Source organism: Lacerta agilis, chromosome 17 (assembly GCF_009819535.1).
Source record: "Lacerta agilis isolate rLacAgi1 chromosome 17, rLacAgi1.pri, whole genome shotgun sequence".
Classification (NCBI taxonomy): domain Eukaryota; kingdom Metazoa; phylum Chordata; class Lepidosauria; order Squamata; family Lacertidae; genus Lacerta; species Lacerta agilis.
Genome location: NC_046328.1, coordinates 26,909,944 through 26,931,773, shown reverse-complemented (window position 1 = coordinate 26,931,773; position 21,830 = coordinate 26,909,944). Strand labels below are relative to the sequence as shown.

The 21,830-nt window shown below is 47.9% G+C and overlaps 1 protein-coding gene across 1 annotated transcript; it reads right to left on the bottom strand.

The window, feature by feature from the left end:
- Nucleotides 1-13,550: 13,550 nt before the first annotated feature.
- CFL1 (cofilin 1) lies at nt 13,551-21,057 on the bottom strand. The gene is made up of 4 exons (XM_033174511.1): nt 20,956-21,057; nt 17,924-18,231; nt 16,580-16,656; nt 13,551-14,439 (listed from the first exon to the last, which is right to left on the bottom strand). The coding sequence occupies exons 1-4, from the start codon at nt 20,956-20,958 to the stop codon at nt 14,327-14,329; spliced, it is 501 nt and encodes a 166-aa protein (XP_033030402.1). The 5' UTR covers nt 20,959-21,057; the 3' UTR covers nt 13,551-14,326.
- Between the last annotated feature and the right edge of the window lie 773 nt (nt 21,058-21,830).

The following is a 21,830-nucleotide window of genomic DNA, read 5'->3' as shown; positions in this document are numbered from 1 at the left end:
CCTCCCAGGAATGCCTTGTTAAAATGGTTTTGGCAGCGCAAAACCCGTGTGGAAGCACCGAGCTGGGCGGGAACTCTGAAAGCGTCTCATCGGCAGCAGGGATCGCCGACATGGTGCCCATGATGGGTGCAGCAGCAGCAGCAGCACCTGCAAAGACTCTGAACTCCTGCCACAATTCACTGCTCATTTGCTCACGAGGTGTTGGGGGGTGGCAGTATCCTGTTTCTCTCCTGAAAAGTGCATAGAAGGAAGGAGGAAGAGTGATGCTCTCGCCCACTTTTATGCTCTTTCAGCTTGATGTGCTTTTCCAAGCTCAAATTAATTCTGTTGGAACGGATCCTGCTTATAATTCTGATCTTTGGAGAAAGTGAAATGCATGCGTGCAGCTTTCTCTGTGTGTGTGTGTCTCCAGGAGGTGGGAAATCTGGGGGAGTGGGTGTGAATTGACTTAAATTTCTCCCCCCCCATCCTTCCCAGCCATGGGGAGGGGCCCAGGCATGCAACAAGGAAGAGCCACCACAGCCATTAGGTGAGATGAGGACGCCATCACAGGCAGCAAAAGCCTTCAAAAGCAGCACCCCCATGGGCGCCCTTCTCTGCCCCCACCATCTCCACCAGTGGTAGAGAAGCAGCGCGGGCATCTGTGCTGATCTGGGGTGAGATTGTGCCCATTTCCATCATGATCTCACCAAAATTGCATGAGATCTTGCAGGGTACGCGAGGTCCCATAGGAAATCGGTGCAATCTCACCAGAAATCACTGCGGGCACTGCTTCTCTGCCAGCGGCTGAGGGGGCAAGGTGGGCGGCACAGACAGCAGGGAAGGGCGGCACCTCCTGTTTTGGCTCAGGCCCTTGCAATGAGGGCAACCTCAGACACACCTCGAGTTGGAAGTTTGGGTGCAGTGCAACTCAGCTTGCAAAAGAGGGGTTTGCATGGATTTAAGATAAAGTGAGGAACCCCCAGATTCCCATAATGTACCCATCTCTATGCTGATTTCTCCCTTTTCCTGCTTATTGTAGTTTAGGTTGCATCCTTTCTGCAACTTCCTCTTCCTTGTACGACTCTCTCAGACCTCGAGGTGACAGGTCACCCTTTATCCTCTGAGAAAAACAAAGCCGCAAGTGCTGTAGGCCTGTGACTTGTTCTTGTCTAAACTAGCTAGTTCACAACTAGAACCCTTTTCTACCCAAGTAGTGAATTTTCTATAATAAACAACTTTTTTTTTATTTTCCGCTCTCTAACCAAGATTCTCAAAGGCAGAATCTGCTTACTTTGCACTCTAAATGGCTTCAGTATGCAATTGGCCCAGTTCTCCCATACAAAAGCACTCTTAACATAGCTCTGGGTCATTTTTGCAGCCCTAAGAATCTAGGGTTGCCTTAGCTCAACCTTCTTCCAAACCAGTCTTGTATTTTAACCATGCTGCTGAAGGCTTCGTCTTGAGCTTCTCGCAGGAGGGATTTGTCAGTGGAAGAGTATCTGTTCAGCAATTGCAGGGTATGTTGGATAAAAAATAACAAAAGACATTTATTCTCATTACTTGCAAGCCCCTACACACAGTTTCCTTCGAGTCATTGTCTCTCAAGGGGATGATGAAAGCAGTAATTCATTCCATGCAACATACCCTCCAATATTTCCCCAATGAAAATAGGGACATCCTATTTGTTGTTGTTGTTGTTGTTGTTGTTGTTGTTGTTGTTGCTGTTGTTATACCTCGCCCTTCTGACTGGGTTGCCCCAGCCACTCTGGGCGGCTCCCAACATATATAAAAACATAATAAAACATTAATAAACCTTCCCTATGCAGGGCTGCCTTCAGATGTATTCTAAAGGTTGTATAGTTACTTATCTCCTTGGCTGGGGGGGGGGGTCTCATAACTCCATACCCTCCAACATTTCTCTGAAGAAAACAGGGACAGTCTAAGAAAAAGTGTGACATTCTGGGATCAAATAAGAAACCAGGACAGCTTCTGTAAATCTGGGACTGTCCCTGGAAAATAGGGACACTTGGAGGGGTCTGCATGCAACAATCACATAATATAATGTTTTAGGATCAACTGTGTTACTTGAACAGCTCTCAAGTGCATTGAAAAGCATTGTTTGTTCATTTCACCAACCACCAGGTGGCATCGCTTAGCTTCATCCTGCTGGCAAGCAACAACCTAACTTATAAGAACACTGAAGGAACTGGAAGGATCTTGGATGTTCCCAGGAAGATCTAAAGAGAGCCTTCTTTTAACAAATAGGGTGCACAGGAAGCTATGGAGACGGCTGGCTTTCTTACCAGTTTGGAGGCTCACCAAAACCATAGCCTGAGCATCTTCTGGCCAGTGGGAGGTGGGGCAGGGAGAGGCAGTCTTGCAAGACCTTTTACTTGGGCTGGGCTTGTGGTGGTGGCTGAGGTCAAGCTGCTACAAGGGCGGGTTTGAAAATTTATGATGTGGATTATCTGATTTTCCTCGGCGAATGTTCTTAAACATCTTGTTTAAAACCTTGGGGATGGGGCGGGCTAGAGAGGGGAACGAGGAAAGAAAACATGCTGTCCTTTGCAACGCATCATGTCCTTATGTCAGGAGCTCCCACGTCGCTAATATGCTGGGGGGAAATGTATGCGCTCAGATGAAGGACATTAATGAATAAGCGCAGAGGCATGATGGAGGTCCCTCGGCGGCAGGCCGGGGGGAGGAGGTCCTTGGATCTCTCCCGGAGTTTAAGAATAAATAGTTTTCTTCTCCCTCGTGCTCCTCCCCCTCCCCCCAGCCCCCACCTCCCGGCTGCCGCACTTTTGCAGAATGCCTTAAACGTTTCTTGCGCACGTTGTCATGTTCCTTGGCGATGAACTTGTGACTTCTCTCTCCGTTGGCGCAGCTTTTTAACCATTCTCTGGGGCGCTGCACCGAAAAGGAGGAGAGCATAAGGAGAGGCCTGCCAGCTGGATCAAGCCAAAGGCCCATGTCGTCCAACATCCTGTTCTCACAGTGGCCAACCAGATGCCCCGATGGGAAGCCTGCAGGCAAGACTTGAGCACAAGGGAAACTCTCCCTAATTGTAATGCTCAGCAGTTGGTGACATGCTGCCTCCAAGAGTGGAGGGAGAATTTGGCTGTCATGGCTGCAAAGGAACACTGCAGATACTGTAGGCCAGGGGTAGGCAACCTAAGGCCCGTGGGCCGGATGTGGCCCAATTGCCTTCTCAATCCGGCCCGTGGACAGTCCGGGAATCAGCGTGTTTTTACATGAGTAGAATGTGTCCTTTTATTTAAAATGCACCTCTGGGTTATTTGTGGGGCATAGGAATTCATTCATTGTTTTCCCCAAAATATAGTCCGGCCCCCCACATGGTCTGAGGGATGGTGGACTGCCCATGACTGGAAAAGGTTGCTGACCCCTGCTGTAGGCCCTTCAAATCTGCTATGGGGAATTCGGGGTCTGGGCGTTATATTTGGAAATTTGGGCAGGCCTTCCTTTTTCAGAACAAATTGAAAATTTAGCAAGCAAGTCCAGCACAGAATGCAGGGGCCATAACACCCTCCTCCTCCTCCTATTATTATTATTATTATTATTATTATTATTATTATATTTTATATGCTTAATTTTAAATGGGTTACCAGTATGAAATTAACCCATGTAATTAACACACACAATAAATGCTTCCGTCGAAACAGCAAAGCATCTGCAATTAGCGTGCGCAGTAAAACAAGCCAATTAAAACGTCATAACAATAACAAGAGTCAAGGCAGCAATTAGCACGGGCAGTTTAGGTTAGGAGATGGGGTGGGGGGAAATGCTTGTCTCAACTGGTGTGTCTTCAAGGGCTGGTGGAATGCCAGGACTTTTGTATTTCAGCATAAATTATGCTCATCACCTCTTAAGTTTGCAGCTACGCATATAGATTGCACAAATCTGGATCAACTTTTCAAACTAAAATATCCCCTTAGCAGCAAGGAGGAGGGGTTCATCTGCCAATTTTGGTCCCCCCCCCATTTCTTGTTTTTCCAATGTATCTACAATAATTTGTAGTAGTAGTAGTAGTAGTAGTAGTAATAATAATAATAATAATAATAATAATAATAATAATAATAATAATTAAAACAACAGCAGCACATACATAAAGGCAGTCCAAATCCAAAACAGATACCAACTGCACTTTACCCTACTGTAAATGGTTGTTGGTTTTTTTTTTTTTTTACAAATCACTTGGCTGAAGAACTGCATTGCAAAATTAAGAGAAATGCAAGATTCAAAGGATGGCTGCGTTGCGGTGGCAGTGGCAACAATGCTAAATAGAATGTTTCCATTGATTTATCAGTTACTTTGTAGGTCTTTTCAGGCCTGAATCATTATTAGTGATATACCTCCATGAATGAATGTGCAAATATATCGCTTTTCAGCGTGGAGGTGGGATAGTGGTGGGGGTCCCTACCTCCCTGTAGGAAAAGGGTAAAGGAGATCCAAGGAGCAAATAAAATACACAGTGGGGGGAGAATGAGAAATATTATGAGTTGTATCCAACTAAGCAGACTCATTGAAATCAATGGACTTAAAGTTAGCTGTGGCCATCAGAGGCGTAGGAAGGTCAGGTGGTACCCGGTGCAGAAAATTTCTTGTCAACCCCCCCCCCATTGATTCCCCCCCCCCGCAAAAATGGTTTTACATTATTTCATATTTTCTTATAAAGGAATAATAACAAGTAGTAATAATAAACTTTTATTTATATCCCGCCCTCCCCGGCCGAAGTCAGGCTCAGGGTGGCTAACATCTGATACATAACATTGGTATAAAATCAAACAATAATTAAATTGCCTCCTAAAAACATCTCAAAATCAAATTAAAGTCTAATTAGATGGCTTTCCACAGGGTTAGGGTTGGGAACAGTAAGTGCTCCACTGAACTGAAATTTCAGCCTTCACGACATAGGAAAACAGCCAAGTAAACAGCTGTTTTGGTGGAGGAGGGTCAAGATATTAACTGATATGCATGAAATTTCATATATAGCTGTATAATCCCTAGTATAGTAAGATAAGACCTTTGGAGCAGGCATTTTTTAAAAAAAGTTTTTTTATGAGCCACCCTAGTAGGGCAGTAATTGTTCCTTGATAATTTGTCACCCCCTCCATTATGGAAACTGGGGTCGCCCGCCCCCTACGCCCCCTTTGCTACGCCCCTGGTGGCCATTAATTTCCGTGGGCCTCCTCTGAGCAGAGCTTAGCTGGAGACAACTCAGTAGAAAGAACTGTATACAGTAACAGAAAGACCGTGAAAAATTTTCTGAGATATAAATCCTCTCTTGCTCTTTACATTTCTTTTCTTTTGTTCCCCATGCACCAGGCAAGGTTTGGGGCAATGAATATGGCACCACCTTGAAGCAGAGGGCGCAAAATACAACTCTTCCTTTGTGGTTTGTTCTTAATCAATCAATCAATCAATCAAAATAAATAAATAAATAAATAAGAGTTAAAAACTCAGCTAAGTGCACAGGGAGCATAGAAATTAATATTAATAATAGATTAATTATATATTAATCTATTATCAATTAATCAATATACCACTTAATGCCAATATTGCTAAGCAGTTTACAAATAAAATGCTAAGCAGTTTGCAAGTATGTAAAAGGGACTGAAACATAAACCCCCCACCACCACTTACAAAAAAAACCACACAATTAAAATTCATCCCGTTAAAAGCATTAAATTATAAGCATCCATGATCAATATATGGAATGAAACAACCGCATTAAAACAGGGCAGCAATTAAAAGCAAGAGACGCAGGTAAGCAAGCAGGTGGGTCTTCAGAAACCAGCGGGAGGATAGTAGGCTCTTGAATGCCGGCTGGTGAATGAAACGTGGCATTTGAAGCAACCAGTCTTTCGGTTTGGTTCTGCTGGGTTCCAGCCGGGGTGAGCATTTGAGGGAATGGCATGGCTGGTCAGGAAGGCTCTGGAGAAGAGGGCTATGATTCTGGAAAGTTAAAAGCTGGTTTAAACGGACTCTGGTCGGTGGATGGCATTCTGCCTTTGCCCACCACTGGATTTTTTCATTTTTATTTTTTAACTTTTTAAACTAAAAGGTCGTGGCCTGGGAGCAGAGGCGCATTTAAGGGAGCATGACTGGTTCACCCGCCAAACTGAGAGAGCGCCAAAGGGGTTCCAGAACAATGATGAACAACCGAAGGCATGAGGCGGGGGGCGGGGAGGCACTGAATTTTGGTGTCGCACAGGGAGCTGCTGAAATGTTAAAGCACAAATCCACCACCGCTGGGAGGATACACTCTGAACACCGTGATGTTTGTGGGGTGGTGGAAATATTTGATCCCGTTCTCCAGGGTTGTTTGCAGTCTGCGGAAGGGCAGAGGGCCTCTCCTTCACAGGCTTCATGATTCGGGGGTCACAAATTTGTCTGCAGGAGTTGCACTCCCATGTAAGACTCTCCAGGGTTTGGTGTTGGAGGGGTGATGGCAGTTTGTGATAAATATGAGGCTCCGTGGAAGGCTGCAACTGAAACACAATTGCACAGTTGCCAGTAGGTGGCAGTAGCGGGGCCTTTCCGTGGCCTCACTACACCACTAAACCCCGACGAGGAGGAATGCCAATGCAGATGGGGGTGTTTCATATTTCATATGTTCCACCTTCACTGTTGGAGGCAGGATGCCTCTGAATACTGAGAATCACAGGTGGGCAGAGTGCTTGAGACATCTGGCTGGCCACGGCGAGAACAGGACATGAGACTGGGTGGACTTTATGGGATGTTAGCATCTCCAAATTGCATATATAAAGCGCTAATTGCAAGAGCTGTAGAACTCTGATGCCATACACCTCTTTGGCAGTTATTTTCAGTTGACAGAGTTATCGCAGTTTTAACAGAGCAGCAGGCATGTTATGTTGTGCGTCTGCCTGCTTCAGAGTTGGTCTGTAACAGTTTAATCCCGTGTTTCCCAAACTTGGGTCACCAGCTGTTTTTGGACTACAACTCCCATTATCCCTTGCTATCAGGGCCAGTGGTTGGGGATTGTAGTCCGAAAACAGCCGGTGACCCAAGTTTGGGAAACACTGGCTTAATCTTTGTAAGACGTATTAGCAACTTAAGCATCGCCTGCCTGCATTGTGTATTTTAATCTGCAACTGCAGATGTGCATGGACTAAAAATTATTTATTCTTTAAACTTTAAAAGAAAGTGGCATTTTTCTAGGAGGGAAAAGAGAACTAATTAATGAGTCAAATGACCCAGAGCTGACTTCTGCAAAACTGCTAAATGGGAACAAGAGCTCATTTCCACAGACATTTGGCCTGATCCAGCTGTGGGTCTCTTCTTCGTATGTTCTTACGTCTAGCTGGGAGTGCATCCTAAACACCAGTTTGGCTTCAGAGACGGCTGAACTACAAAGCTCGGTTAATGAGTGACTTTTGATCACCATCAAATAAAACCATACTTAAACTGTTGGGCTAGATTCACACAATACCAAACCATAGTTTAATGTTATATGCAAACCTTAGATTCAGGGAAGGTAAATAAAGCCAAGATAACTTTAGGACAAGACAGATACATTTTATTCAGTATAGCAGGAGGTGGTTATGCCCGGGACAGAGAAACTGTGGCCCACTGGATGTTGCAGTTAGGACTTCAAATCTCATCAGTCCCAGTTAATGTGGCCCATCATGAGGGATGCTGGAATTTGTAGTCCAGCAACATCTGGAGGGTGAAAGGTTCCTCATCCCTGCTGTTATAAAACAAACTTGAAAGTCTTATTATCACCTTATTCAATTGCCAGAGCTGCTATGGTGCTCCGGCAGATGATGTCAACACTTCTGCTCGGACTGGTGGGGATTCCCAGAGCTTTGCTTACCAGTGTTGTCCCCTGTCTACTGCACAACTGTAAAGGTGTGTGCAAGGAGGCAGAAACGTTTCACATTTCCAAGACCCCAGTATCTCATTTCTCCAGTTTGAGAAGGTTTCTTCTGTCAGGAATAACTTCCATTTTCTGTCCTAGGAAGAAGGGGATGCAGGAAACTGCAAGAGTAATCAGACTTTATATATAGACAAGAGATTCCAGCTTCTGTTTTGTTTGTAATGGTAAACTGGGACTTTTAAAGAACCAGCTTATTTTCCATAGGGGAGAAGAGAGTGGCTGTAAAGCTTGATTTAAAAAACAAATAAATGTGACACTGGAACCCCTGGGGAAAAAATACAGCCTGGAACAAAGGCATGAACAACTCAGCTGGAGAAACCAGGAGTGGGGAAAGGGGCCTCAGCCCCACTCCCCAAGCCACACCCCTCATTGGCCCTGCTCTGGGTCCTCCTTGAGTGTTTTTGCCTGACTGCAATATGTCCTGGAATTCTGCTAATGCCTATTGCTCACCTGGATGGGGGGCAGAGACAGGCACTGGTGTGTGTGTGGAAACTAGCCTCCTGTACAAGGGTGGCATGTGTATCTCCACCTGCTTCTCCCTCTATCCCCACTCATCACTAGCATGTGACACACACGCACACACACCCAAAAAAAAAAAAATGTCCAGAAGGGAATTCAGTCCCCAGGCTGCAAAATGTTCCCCAGCCCTGATTTGCAGAATCAACACAGGGTGGAACCTTGCTCCGATGGGAAAAAATGAGTCATCACCAGATACAGTTACCCAGAGGCTTTGCCAAGACAGATAGGTTTGAATGCAGCAGGGAATATTGTTATTCCTTTCGTAAATGAAGAACCTGCAGCTAGACCATGTTTCTCTGCTGCAGCAGAAATCATCTTATCGCAAAGTTTAAATGCATTGCAAAAATGTGCTGCAAATTTATCCGCTTAATTAAACAACAAACAAACTCCAGAATTAATCTCTCTTCTTCGTACCCCCCCCGTGGTGTTTGTTTGTTTTTTTTGTAGGGGGGGGGAAATAACTGTGCCTAAAATAAAACTTGTGAAAAACAAACAGAAAGGAAGATGTCTGGTTTCCAGGCCCTAGCCTGGATTATCTACAAACTTCCCGATTTTGTCTTCAGCAGACCAGGCAGGTCACTTTGGTGCTGCTAATGCAGCGATTTGACTTCACCTCCAGAGGTGCGCTCCAGTGTCTCTTGAGACAGATGGGTGCCTATGACAAAAGACTGAAAAATAAATTTGGCGTTTTGAGAGCAGCTTTGAAAAGTCATGCAATAACCATGCCTGGCCTGCAGAGGACAGCAGAGCCCACTTTTTGACTGCTGCATGAGCTCATCTTCCCTGCCTGTCATTCTCAAGAGCAACGGATTCTTCCAATTTCTAATTAAGTTACCATGACAATTATAATTGGAGGGCAAGGGGAGGAGCTTAATCAGAACATGCACACTCCTACTTCTTTGGTAGAAATGCTTTGCCCTGTGTTTTATCCATATATATGCACCTCACACAAACAAGGGCACTGATGAGTTATTTTCCAAAATTACAAGCTTCTCCTACTCTCAAACCTTCTTCTTAATTACAGCCTCTTAGCTTAAAGCCCCGCCCAGGTAGAGACAATAAAAACAATTAAAAAATTGTTTTAAAATATATATCAAGGGCCACATTCCCTCTGGGATAATCTGTTAGGGGCCACATGCTAGCCATGGGTGGAGGCAGAGATGAAAGAGTTTTGGATTTAGTTGGATTAGCTTAACCAACTAAACCATTCTCACCAAAGCTAGCTACTTCAGATTAGAATTTCCAGGCCTACCCAGAAATAGGCTCTCCTGGGTTTGATGGGTTTACTCTCAAGTAAGTATGCAATGGATTTTGTTTTAGAACCAACAGACTGTTACCGCTAGGGATCGGGAATCAAAGAGAAAGCAATAACTTTCTGATTTTCATCAAAACATCCAATATACATAAATATATATAAATATATATTTCTATTATACAGAAGCCTAAGAATTTGCATTTCTTTTCCCTCAAGCCATATTTTTTTTATTGGGGGGTGGCGCCAATCCAATAAAACTCTGCCCCTTCCAGTTGTTGTGAAATTACACAGGAAGAGAGACATGATTAAAATACAGGAAGAATAATCCAACAGGAAAGTCTGTTGGCAGATTGGGGTGGGGCACCTATGCCACACACCCTTGTCCCATCAAGGGAATTATTTGGTGCTGAAGGAACTTTGTGCATGCTCAGAAACACTTTTTAAATGAAAACTGGGTCATCCTCCCTGCCCCCGCCCAGAAAAGCCTGGGTCCTTGTGTGACTCATTTAGAAGTTAAGCTCCGCCTCTACCACTCAGCAAGAGAAAAAAAAAGGATGTGCGTCATCAAGAATAGAAACCAAGAAGAGTTGAGACTCCTTAACCACAAGTTCGCTTTAGGGCAAAGGGATGGGGGTGGGGATTGATCTTTCAAAATGCCTTCCGGAAACTAGTCCCAGTTGAGCAATGTACAGCCATCAATAGCAACTTTCTCTTGAAAGGGTTCTGAACTTTAAAAAGGAGAGATTTGAAATATGTGAAGCTAACAGGAGTGCCTCTGAGCATGTGCAAGCTATCTCCTGTCCACAAACGCCGACAGACACCTAAAACCAAGAATGGGGAACCTGTGGCCCTCCAGATGTTGATGAACTACAACTCCCATCATTCCTAACCATCGGCCATGTCAGCAGGGGGGCTGATGGGAAGGCCGCCTTGGCTTCACCACCCCTGGTCTAAAATGAACACTTGATGGCAGATATTTAACATGCTCATCTCTTACAAATCCCAGTTACCGACAGGTATAAAAGCAACAAAATAAAACCCCCAAGTCATTTCTGCCCTTAAACATCGTACAAATTGCAAGCACTTAGAAACCAGTGCTGCCAGATCAGGCCAAAGGCCCGGCATCCTGTTCTCACAGTGGCCATTCAGATGCCTCTGGGAAGCGTGCAAGAGGCAGGCAAACTCCCAGGCTTCAGTGCCAGAGAGGTAGAAAACCGCCTCGTCGTGAAATTTGCTTTAAAATGAAACTAAAACAAACCACGGTCAGGAGGTGGTGCCGTCAAGGTGGGACTCTGGGCCCGGCGACCAGTGCCTCCCTCAAGAGAGGATCAAGATGTGGCGACATTTTGAAAGAAGTGAAGCAAACCACATCCCCAGCTAATAAAAGGGTGGAAAGGCCATTACAACCGGCCTCTAATAACCATTGCGCCAGTGAGGTGTGACGCTGAGTGCCAGGCTAAGATGGCCCTGGGCCCCACACACTTTCAGACCAGCCACATTCCTCATGGGCCTGCTGTGGGGAATGAAGGACAGAATTTCTCTGGAACATCAGGAAGCTGTTACAGAGCCCAACCACTGGTTCCTCCAGCTCAGGACTGACCAGCAGCCGTTCCACAGAGGCTCAGGTGGGGGACGATGCACACCCCTACTTGGAAATGTCAGGGATCGAACCTGGAGCTTTGTGTAGGCCAGGGGTCAGCAAACTATTTCAGCAGGGGGCCGGTCCACTGTCCCTCAGACCTTGTGGGGGGCCGGACTATATTTTTTTTTGGGGGGGAATGAACGAATTCCTATGCCCCACAAATAACCCAGAGGTGCGTTTTAAATAAAAGGGCACATTCTCCGCCGATTCCCAGACCGTCCGCGGGCCAGATTTGGAAGGCAATTGGGCCGGATCCGGGCCTTAGTTTGCCTACCCATGATGTAGGCCAAGGGGTGCTCTTCCACTGAGCTACAGCCTTTCCCCAGCATTTGAGCAGGAGGCAAAGGAGAATCTTGCACCCGTTCCCCCATGAAGCTTGGGTGCTGTGCTGCCTTTCTGAACCGTGCCCCAAACATCTTTTGGCTGACGCCCAGCTGGGAAGGAGAGACTGAGCAGTGCCAGTATGACTCAGCTTCAGGGATGCTGGAGGCACCGGTGACGGCAGTGAAAGCTGCGAACCCCACCCAGGACTTTGGTCTGCCTTGGCGGAGAGCAGGTAACTGGGCCAGCCACACCCCAAGGCGAGAGCTCTAAGCAGGCAGGTAGGCAGCTGGGCCTGCACTGCAGACAGGGCCTGGAGGCAGCACACACCGAGTTCATACCCCAACAGCAACGTCAGGGAAAGTAAAGGAACTGGGGAGACTCTTCCAGGAGTCTCAATTACTGCAATGTGTTTCAGTGTGCAAAGGGCTTAGGTGGGCACAAAGCCAGAATCCTGCCTCTTAGTGGGATTGGTGCTGTCAAGTGCATACTGCACTAGCCCCACAGGCAGGGGCTGATGGGAGTTGTAGTCGAAAACATCTGGAAGGTATCAGGTTGGGAGAGGCTGCCCTCAAGAGCCAGCAATGGAATTATATAGAGTTGGAAGTGACTACAAGCATCATCTAATCCAACCCCCATAATGCAGGAATATTTTGCCCAATCAGGGACTCGAACCCATGACCCTAAGATTAAGGGTCTCATGCTCTACCAATCAAAAAGAACAAAAAATACCTGCCTGGGGCCAAGTCACAATTTTAGGCAATCCGCTTCGTACAAATCTGATTACCACCAGGAGTTGAAAGGGATCCAAAAGGTCATGGAGCACAACTGGTTGACAATGGAGGCGATCTGCTCCTAGTGTGTGTAGCAGGTGAATATGCACTCTGCATAAAAACACTAAGCAAACAGCCCATCTCCCAATGCAATTCCCCCTCCCCAGAAATAACTACGTAATACCCTCCTGCAAGTTCTTCCCCAAGTTTAGGCAAAATCCCTTCTTGTAACTTGGGTTTGGGGCCTATATAATTCACTTTCCTCCATGAATAGCACCTTCCTGGTGTTATCATTTCTGCATCAGACTCGTCACAAAGCTAGTCCAGTGTGCTTTCACCACACCCTACGGACGGACCAAAGTCCAAGCATCAGACTATTTCAAAAGCCTTCTAGGATAGGCCTATTATAAATGAGGAAGTGCCTGTTTTCTATTCAGCTTCTGTGCAATACACACACACACACACAGAATACTTCCAGCAGGCAAGAAGTTCTGTGAAACGTGATAGAGCATATTTTGAAGGTTACAAGGAGGAGGTTTAAACATTGAAAGTTTCCCCAGCAGTGCTCGGTAAGCTATTAACTTTTTAAGCCAGCAGTGAGGCAAGTCACAAGGAGAGGCGAACATTTCCTTCATTAATTTTTCTCCCATTTCCTCAAGAGAGACTTTGGAAGGAAAGGCGATGTTCCATCCATTCTGCTTTAGGAGTCTTAGATGAGACAGAACCTTTAAGCCAGGGCTGTGTTTGTTCTAGATTCATGATCATCGGGTTTTATTTAAAATGAAACCCAGGTTTCTAGCTCTTGTGGCTAGAGAGATGGGGCGGAAATCATGTGGGCATCACCTGGCTAATGCTGGAAGCAAACAGGTGGTTGAAGGTTTCTAGTACAGATGGGAGGAAAAGGAGGAGGGGTTCTGTCTGTCCTCTGGCAGAGGTAGAATTTTGTCAGAACAACAACAAGCAGATTTAGTGACCTGGTGCAACTCACAGGTTGAATGGGTTGCTTTTCTTGGCAGAGAATTAGGAAAGTTTTAACACCAAGTACACACAGCCTGGTGCTTAACCCCCAAGACTCAGGTGAGTGAGAAAGAAAAGGGAGAGACAGACACACACACACACACACACACACACAGGAGGTAGCATTATTTAATTTTTTTATTGAAGATCATTGGTGCTGCTTCCATATTTTGTTAATTCCACCCCCAACATTGAGATGGGTGCAACTTTCTCCACAATATCTCATTTATACACAGTACTACGGACAAGCACAAAGCCACTATGGCGGTAAAGAGGGAGGGGTTGTGGGTCACTGGGAGGGGGGGCCGGGAACACAGCTGCCATTCCACATTTGTTTTCCAAAAACACACATACAGAGACCAAAAAAGGGGGGAAATTACACATTGGGAATGATGGACTAATTTTGGAATGAGGGGCCCTGGAGACCCCGGCCTTTAGGTGCCCCCTTCCTTTTGCCCTCCCTCCCACACCATATTCAAGCCTTGGCCAGGAGTGGAATCCTGCTTGAGAGTGGTCCCAAAGCTGGAATGGAGGAAACCAATGGTCCCATGGGGTGAAGGAAGCAGCCAAGAAGTGGGGGCCTCAGGGAATGCCACCTTAAGAGTCTAGGCTTGGTGGGGGGGGGAGGATAGAGGAAGGTTTGGGGGGCCAGGGAACAGGGAGAAGGAGTTGGAGCTGGTTTGGCAAGTTTTAACAGCAGCCGCAAGGTTGTGATGCAGCTGCTTTCATGAGAAGGGAGCACCAGAGGGGGTAAAAAGGTGAGAAGGCAGAAAACCGGAACCTAACTAAAACGGAGAACCCACCCCACATCCCACCCACCGAACCCCCCAAAAAATGATAGCACAGGGCCAATAATATGGAAGCTCCGAAGACGCTGGCACGGGGGAGGGGGTGGCTCACAAGGGCTTGCCCTCCAAGCTGATGACAGCACTGCCACCCAATTTCTCCGCAAGGGTGCAGCGATCCTTCACTTCCTCGTAGCAGTTTGCTTGCACCTCGTGCTTGATCCCTGCAAGGGAAGAGGTGGGGACATGAGTGGCTCTTGCCGACATCCATCATGTACTCCTGCCCAGCCAACAGGCCGATCCCCAGATCAGAGAAAACACTACCCCTTCCCCACTAGCAGCTACTAGAGATAGAACAAAAGCTGAACAACAATGCCTCCCCCCACACACTGTGGATAGGAAGGCATTAGACCTGCAGAACAGCAGTTATCTACCCCTTTAATGCCAATCTCTGTATTTGGTCCACCACAACAGCTCCCCAGTCTCAACAACCCACCACCTCTGCAATTTGTAGCAGGCACAAATTGCACTGGCAATTTGCACAGCCAAAGTCATTGGCAGGTGGCAGCTGGCAAAAGCTCCCAAGAACAGCCTCCACCAATGGTACCCTCCAGAAGATTGGAGACGACAGTCCCTGGCCATGCAAGCTGGGGCTGTTGAGAGCTGCAATCCTGAAACGTCTGTGGGATGCCAGGCTAGCAAAGGCTGCCAAAGAAACTTATGAAGAGATAGATTTCCAGTATACCTGAAGGAGCGTCTCCACCCCCATCGTTCTGCCCGGACTGCCGAGGGCCTTCTGGCGGTTCCCTCGCTACAAGAAACCAAGTTACAGGGAACCAGGCAGAGGGCCTTCTCGGTAGTGGCACCTGCCCTGTGGAACACCCTCCCACCAGATGTCAAAGAGGAAACCAACTACCAGACTTTTAGGAGACATCTGAAAGCAGCCCTGTTTAGGGAAGTTTTTAATGTTTAATAGTTATTGTATTTTAACTTTCTGTTGGAAGCCGCCCAGCGTGGCTGAGGAAATCCAGCCAGATGGGTGGGGTATAAATAATAATAATTATTGTCTCAACGCTCCATTTGTAGCATCTGAAAAGTCATTCAGCCTGCTTAGCTGCTATTCAGATGCAGGGAGGGGGGGTCAGATTGGGGAGAGCAGTCAAGTCAACCTCAGGTGGAGGTAAGTGTGGGCCTGTTGCCGGTACAAAGTTGGGAGACAGTTGTGAGAATTAGCATGCTGCTTTCTGACAATGAGAGGGCAACATGGAAGTAGGGTTTCGGCCCAATCAACTGTTTATTCAGGAAGCAAAGGCAGCTCTGTTTAGGGAAGTTTTTAACGTTTAATGCTGTATCTTGTTTTTAATATTTGGTTGGGGAAACCCAGCCAGATGGGCGGGGTATAAATAAATTAGTATTATTAAATTAGTATTTCACCACTACATTGTTAACAGCCACTTTAAGGGCATTTCAAAGATGCATAGGGCTGAATCAATGTCTAAATCTGTCCCACTGATTTCAATGCCAACTTAACTGGATTCAACCCACAATGTTATAACTGAAACATTGCTGGGGAGGCTTAAACCTCTAAATGAAGGATGGAACCTGTTCCTGGACAACTCCCAGCATACCTGACTGTGCTGGCTGGGGCAACGTATTGTGAGGGCCATATCCTGGGCCATCCCTGCTCTATGAGCCTCTGAGCACAGCACTACCAAGCCTTAAACTTTGGGCCCTACCATTTGCCACTTCTGATCATGTGAAGGCCTTGTCTCCATTTTGGGAGAGGGGGGAGCCTTCTTGCAGATGGGACCATGGCACAGGACAGCAGGGGCCAGTGTCCATTTGCTTCTCGCAAGGGCAGTTTCTGCCCCTCCAAGATGGTTGCAGAGAGGCAAGCACAAGACAAAAGCATCTTGCAAAACTAATCGCTACACAGACAGTAAATTACTTGGGAGTTCAAGGCATCACACTGCCCTCTTTTATACTTCTGACTAAGCCAAGGACTGGTTCTCTTAAGTGATGGAGATGCACAGTATGCAAATTGACAGCGGTCAGTGAGCAACGTGAGTATCACATGCTTCTGAGGTGAGCATCAGCTTCAGAACTAAGACACAGACTGGCCTAGGAATAAGCTGCCATATGCAGGGTCAGACTAACTCAATATGGGCTTCACTGACTTGCCGCTCTCCAGTATTTCAGACATGGCTCCCCTCCCAGCTGTACCTGCAGATGCCAGGGATCTAGCGTGGGGCCATCTGCGTAAGAGGCATGTGCTCTACTGCCTAGCTACAGCCCTTCCCCCAGCAGACCAGCCCCCAACTCCTATCCCCCTGGTGTGAAAGAGGCAACCGCACAAGCTCTCACCTGTGAATTTTTTCTTGATGGCATCCTTAGAACTGGCATAGATCATCTTGCTCTTCAGGGGGGCACACTCGGGCGCCCTGCGGGGAGACAAAACAGCAACCTCAACACCAGGAGCGTGACCAGTCCCAATCCCCATGGGAATAACAAATATATATCCTCCCTTCTTAGTCTGAACAGGGTGAAAACAGCTCAAGGAGCGGACAAAGATAGAGAAGGAGGGAAGATGCCTGAGGGCATAGCAGCAGCCACGTCATCCATGTGCCTAATGGAGTCACTTCCTCAAACGGAATCCTGGGACAAAAGTATTTCCCCCCTCACCTGCTGGAACAGAGGGTGGGGGAACTTGTGGTCCTCCAGATGTTGTTGGACTGCCTTTGGTCTCAGCCAGCATGGCCAATGGTGAGGGATGAGTTGAGCCCAGGAACATCATGAGGGCCCAGGGTTCCCCAGTTCTGTGCTACAGATTCCATGACCTACAGCCTTTTAAATTGAAGACTACAACAGGACAGCCCAAATTTCCTTGTGCACTGTGTAGAGCAAGAATTGCCTCTCATTCCTGGGTTGTTTATACCCCCCCCATTACCTGGGATATACAGGGTATTTAAAATGGTTGTGCTGTTGCCATGCCACAATATGATATTGGCACAAACTGAACTGCTTGGCAATGGATTTCTATTCTCCGCATCCCAGGTATATGGGAGGGGAAGGACTTTAACCCCATTTTATCATGCCAACAGTGCCAGGAAGCATTGAAGGTGCCTGAGGTGGCAATCTATCCCTACCCCTAGGATTTCCAGGCAAGCCACATCAAAGCAGCTCTGCCCCCATTGTCAACTCTGAAGAGAACTAAGGTGCCCGGAGTGAAACCAGAGTTCTGCCATGAAAATCCTAGAGCCCTTAGCCAGATTCAGTTTCTTGCTATCTTCTCCAGCGGGTTGTTCTCAACTCTTTCCAAGGCATCAACAGCCCTTGGTTTGACACCCGGGAGGGAGAGTGGCAAGACAGGTCCTGAATAAACCTTTTCATGAGATCTGGAAGCAAGGCTAGACTGGGGGAGGGGGAAGGCTGGAGCAGATAGAATCCGTGTCCAGCTCAGAAATAGTAGCCAGGCTTTTCTGTCACCCAGGAAAGTAGCCTCCAACAAAGGGTTCCAAACACACCAGACTCTTTGCTCTGATCGCATTTGCTTGGTAGCGTTTTTTTCTGGCCAAAGGAACTACTCTTCAACATGATTCTCAGAGTGTGGGAAGGGGGGGGGAGCCTGGGGGCAGGGGATGAGGGGTGGCCTGGCAGTAGCCCCAGAGTGGGCTTTAGTTTGTTTTGTTTTTAGGAGGGAGTCCTCACCAGAAGATGAAGACAAGGTCCTCCTTTTTGCTTTCCTTTGTCTCATAGGTGGCATCGTAAAGGGCATAGCGGCAGTCACGGTCCGGCAGCATCTTGACAAAGTGGAGGTAAGGGTCATCAATTTTGTCCCCCACATCCCCCACGAGGATCTCCTTCCCCTCTTCCAGGATGATGTTCTTCTTATCTTCGCTCAAGCAGAAGAGCACAGCTTTCTTGCGCTTCTTCACCTCTTCTGGGGTGGATGCTTTGCGCACCTTCATGTCATTGAAGACACTGATAACTCCATCGGAGACGGCTACGCCAGATGCCTGCCCAGGGAGGGAGGGAGAAAGGAGTCAGCCAATAGCCACACCAAAGCCTCCACATGTGGGAGAGAGAATAAGATGCATTCCCTCCCACTTTCAAAGTACCGGATCTCTGGGTTATCCAACGAACCAGATGGCAGGAGAATCAGGACGGATAAAGAAAATACTTATTCGTGTGAAGCATAATTCATTTACAGAATTCGCTGCCACTTGATGTGGTGATGTGCACTAGCCCAGATGGCTTTGAAAGGGATTAGACAAGATTACTAGCTTCCCACACATGATGACTATGTGGACCCGCCCATGTTCAGAGGTGCAACTGTGCCTGAATATCAGTTGCTGGAGAGAAACGCCAGGTTGCCCTCATGGCTGATTGGCATGTGGCAACTGCTGAAAAAACAGGATGCTGGGCTGACTGGGCCTTTGGCCTGATCCATAGAATCAGATTTGGAAGGGACCCTGAGGACCATATAGTCTAACCCTCTGCTATGCAGGAATATGCTGGTGTCCCATACGGCATCTGAAACCTGCAATCTTGGCTTTATCAGTACCACGATCTAACCAACTAAACTATCGAGAACAACATCCAGGCTGATCCAGAAGAACTCTTACATTCACCCATGCTAATTTGCAAGGGCTCAAAAAATGGACCCGGCAAACTCACTTGCCATAAGGAAGAATCCTTTCAAACTCTGTAAAGCATGGGCCATCGCTGCCCTCCCCCCTTCTGAGTGCTTCAGAAGTAGAGCATGACACAGACCAGCCCCCACCCTGAGCTCCTGAGCTCAGAACTGGGGAGCAGAGATTTTATCCCAAGCTCAGTGCAATAGAGATAAGCCTCAAACTCCCCATCCCTACAGGAAATGAAGAGGAAAAGATTTAAGGCAACCACAAATTTTGGCTGCCTACTGAGGCCAGGCAGTTACAGACATGATCCCAGAGCCTAAACCTAGGTGCCTTTCCCTATCCTGGTCAAAGCAGGTTCTGTGGAGAAACTGACTCCAACACATTAAGCCGCATAACAACTTTTTTTTTTTACAAGTACTACTTCAAATGACTAGACAGTGAATTTGGGGCAGACCCCCCCTCTCTCTCTCACACACACACAAACAAACACACAAACAGACACAAAGAGGGGCCCCTCCAATTGACCTTTAAAACAGTGTCAGAAATCCCCATCGCTAAAATGAAGACATAGAAGGAAATGGATTCAGGTTAAGGTTAGGATGATGATGGAAGGCAGGATTGGGAGTGGTATGTATGGGCGATTTTAACAGCCAGAATTGAAAATAAACCAACTAGGGAGTGTGTTTTTTTTTAAAGAAAAATCTCCTGCCTGCCCCCAGGAGAGGCCAGGAACAGAGATGCTGGGAATCTGGCACTAGCTTTCTGGGTTGGGAAAAGCACAGAATGCAAGAGCAGAGACAGCAGGTGCCCCAAAGCCGCCAGTCTGGAGGGAGGTGCTTGGCTTCTTGCCTCCAGAACCAGAAAAGGAAGTAGACTTGTGTCGCAGGGGATTGGGGGGGGGGAGGGGGGAAGAGGAGAGAAGGTTAAGTGGCAGCAACCTGGAGGTGTGTGCTCAGGACTGTGGTTTTTCTTAAGAGAGGGAGAGATCTATTGTCACCAGCAGAAGCTGGGAAACAGCACAGGATCTCTTAGGAGGGTTGCAAATCCCAGGCAAGGGAAGCAGCCCGTCCAGTTCAGAGTTTGGGAAGTGAAAAAGGAGGTGCGTTTTTACAACCGGCAATAGAGAGCAATTTTGGCAGGGGGGGGAGGAGAAGAGGAGAAAAAGGTGAGAGGATCAAGAGCCCAGGAATTTCTCGCCAGCACTATTAAGGAGTCTCTTGGCAGGCCAGCTCTTTGCTGCGGGAATAAACCACAAGTCTGAGAGTGTCATTTGATAGACATTTGAGGAGAGGTGCCACATTCAGCCAGTATTTAGAACCTGCTCTTTGGAGAGGGAACAGTTTTATCCAGGCCTTTTGGGTGGGGTGGGGGATGAAAGTGCTGCAATGCCACAGCTACGTGAAAGTCTTGACTCCCTCCCCCCTCCCCGCGCCGGGACCTACACACAATAGGCTCCTCTATATATCCCTCTTCCCTCTCAACCTGCATCTCTGTAGAGGGAAGCTGCTGGGGGGGAAGGGAGGGAGAGAGGGGGGGACGGAGGCGGCAGGGAAAGAACTGAGGTCCGGGAAAGGAAGAGGACAGCGAGTTCCCTCTGCGCAGGTCTTTCAAATTAAGTAATTTTAAGAAGCGAGAAAGAGCAAAGCAGCTTCGGAAGGCACACCCCACACTTATGGGGCTCCTGGGTTCTATCCTCTCCCATCCAGCTCTACAAAATTGGGGGGGGGGAGTAAAAGGAAAAAGAGGATTGCATCCAGCATCACATCCCGTCAGAAGGGTGAAATATAGGTCGAGCGTGGTGGTGGGGTGAGGAGGTTGGGAGGATGAGGGGGTTCCCTTCCCCCTCCCACTACAGAAAATAGCTCCTCCCCATGTGACTGGCCATGTGACTTGCCAGAATGCGACGAGGGGGGAGGACGGCGAGGGGATAAGCAGTAGGGGGGCCCGTTACACAGAGCCACAGAGGCACCTTCGCCGCCAAAGCCAGGTGGGGTTGGGGGGAAAGGGGCCCCCGGGAGCCCCCTCAAAATGGCGGCCGGGAGACAAGATGGCGGCCCGGTGGGGGGGGCGGTGGAGGCGAGGGGCCGCGCCGGGTCTTACCATGGTGCTGCAGGCGACGAAGGGAAAGGTGGAGAGAAGGTGTGCGGGGCGTCGGCGGTGTTCTTCGCGCTCGGAGCTGCTGCTGTTTTTGCGGCGGCGGCGTCGAGTGCTGCTTCCTTCTCCGAGGCGGCGGCTCCAACTCCGTCTGCGCGTCAAGCGAGGCCCGAAAGGAACTGCAGCCCCGCCCCGGCACGCTTCCGCTTTAAGGCGCCTCCCGAGGAGGAGCCGCTTCCGGTCCGGCGGCGCGGTGCGCCATGGGAAACCGAGTCCTCCCCCATTCTCTCACTCTCTTCACTCTCTCCCCAAGAAAGGCCTCATGTCCTTTCCACTGGCCTTTCCCTTTCCCGACACCCCCCACAAGAATCCTGGGAAACGTAGTTCATTGTGACAGGCTGGAGTGGGGAAACCTGCGACCGCCGGCTTCTGTTTGGACTCCAGCTTCCATCATCCATGCCAGCCAGCCTGGGCTGATTGCCGGGGATGCTGGCAGCTGGAGTCTAGTCAACCTCTGGAGGGCCACATTCCGCAAGCAGGTGGCGTTTTGAGCAGGAACTCGCGGGAACTGAGTTCCCTTGCCTTTTAAAAATTAAATATATATTTTTTGTCTGGGGGTGCAGGAACAGATACACACCCAATGGCTATAAAGTTGGGTATCTATAAAGTTGTGGCCATTTCAAATCCAGATCATTGTCTGCTTGACTTTATTAATCACATTTTACATTTAGCCACTGCCTGTGTTGGGGGGTGGGAAATAAATACAGTAAATGGACAAAAGTACAAAGATTCACAAAATGTTTAGGGATATCCATACCCCTGTGTGCTCTGGTCCATGGGGTCACGAAGAGTCTGACACGACTGAACGACTGAACAACAAC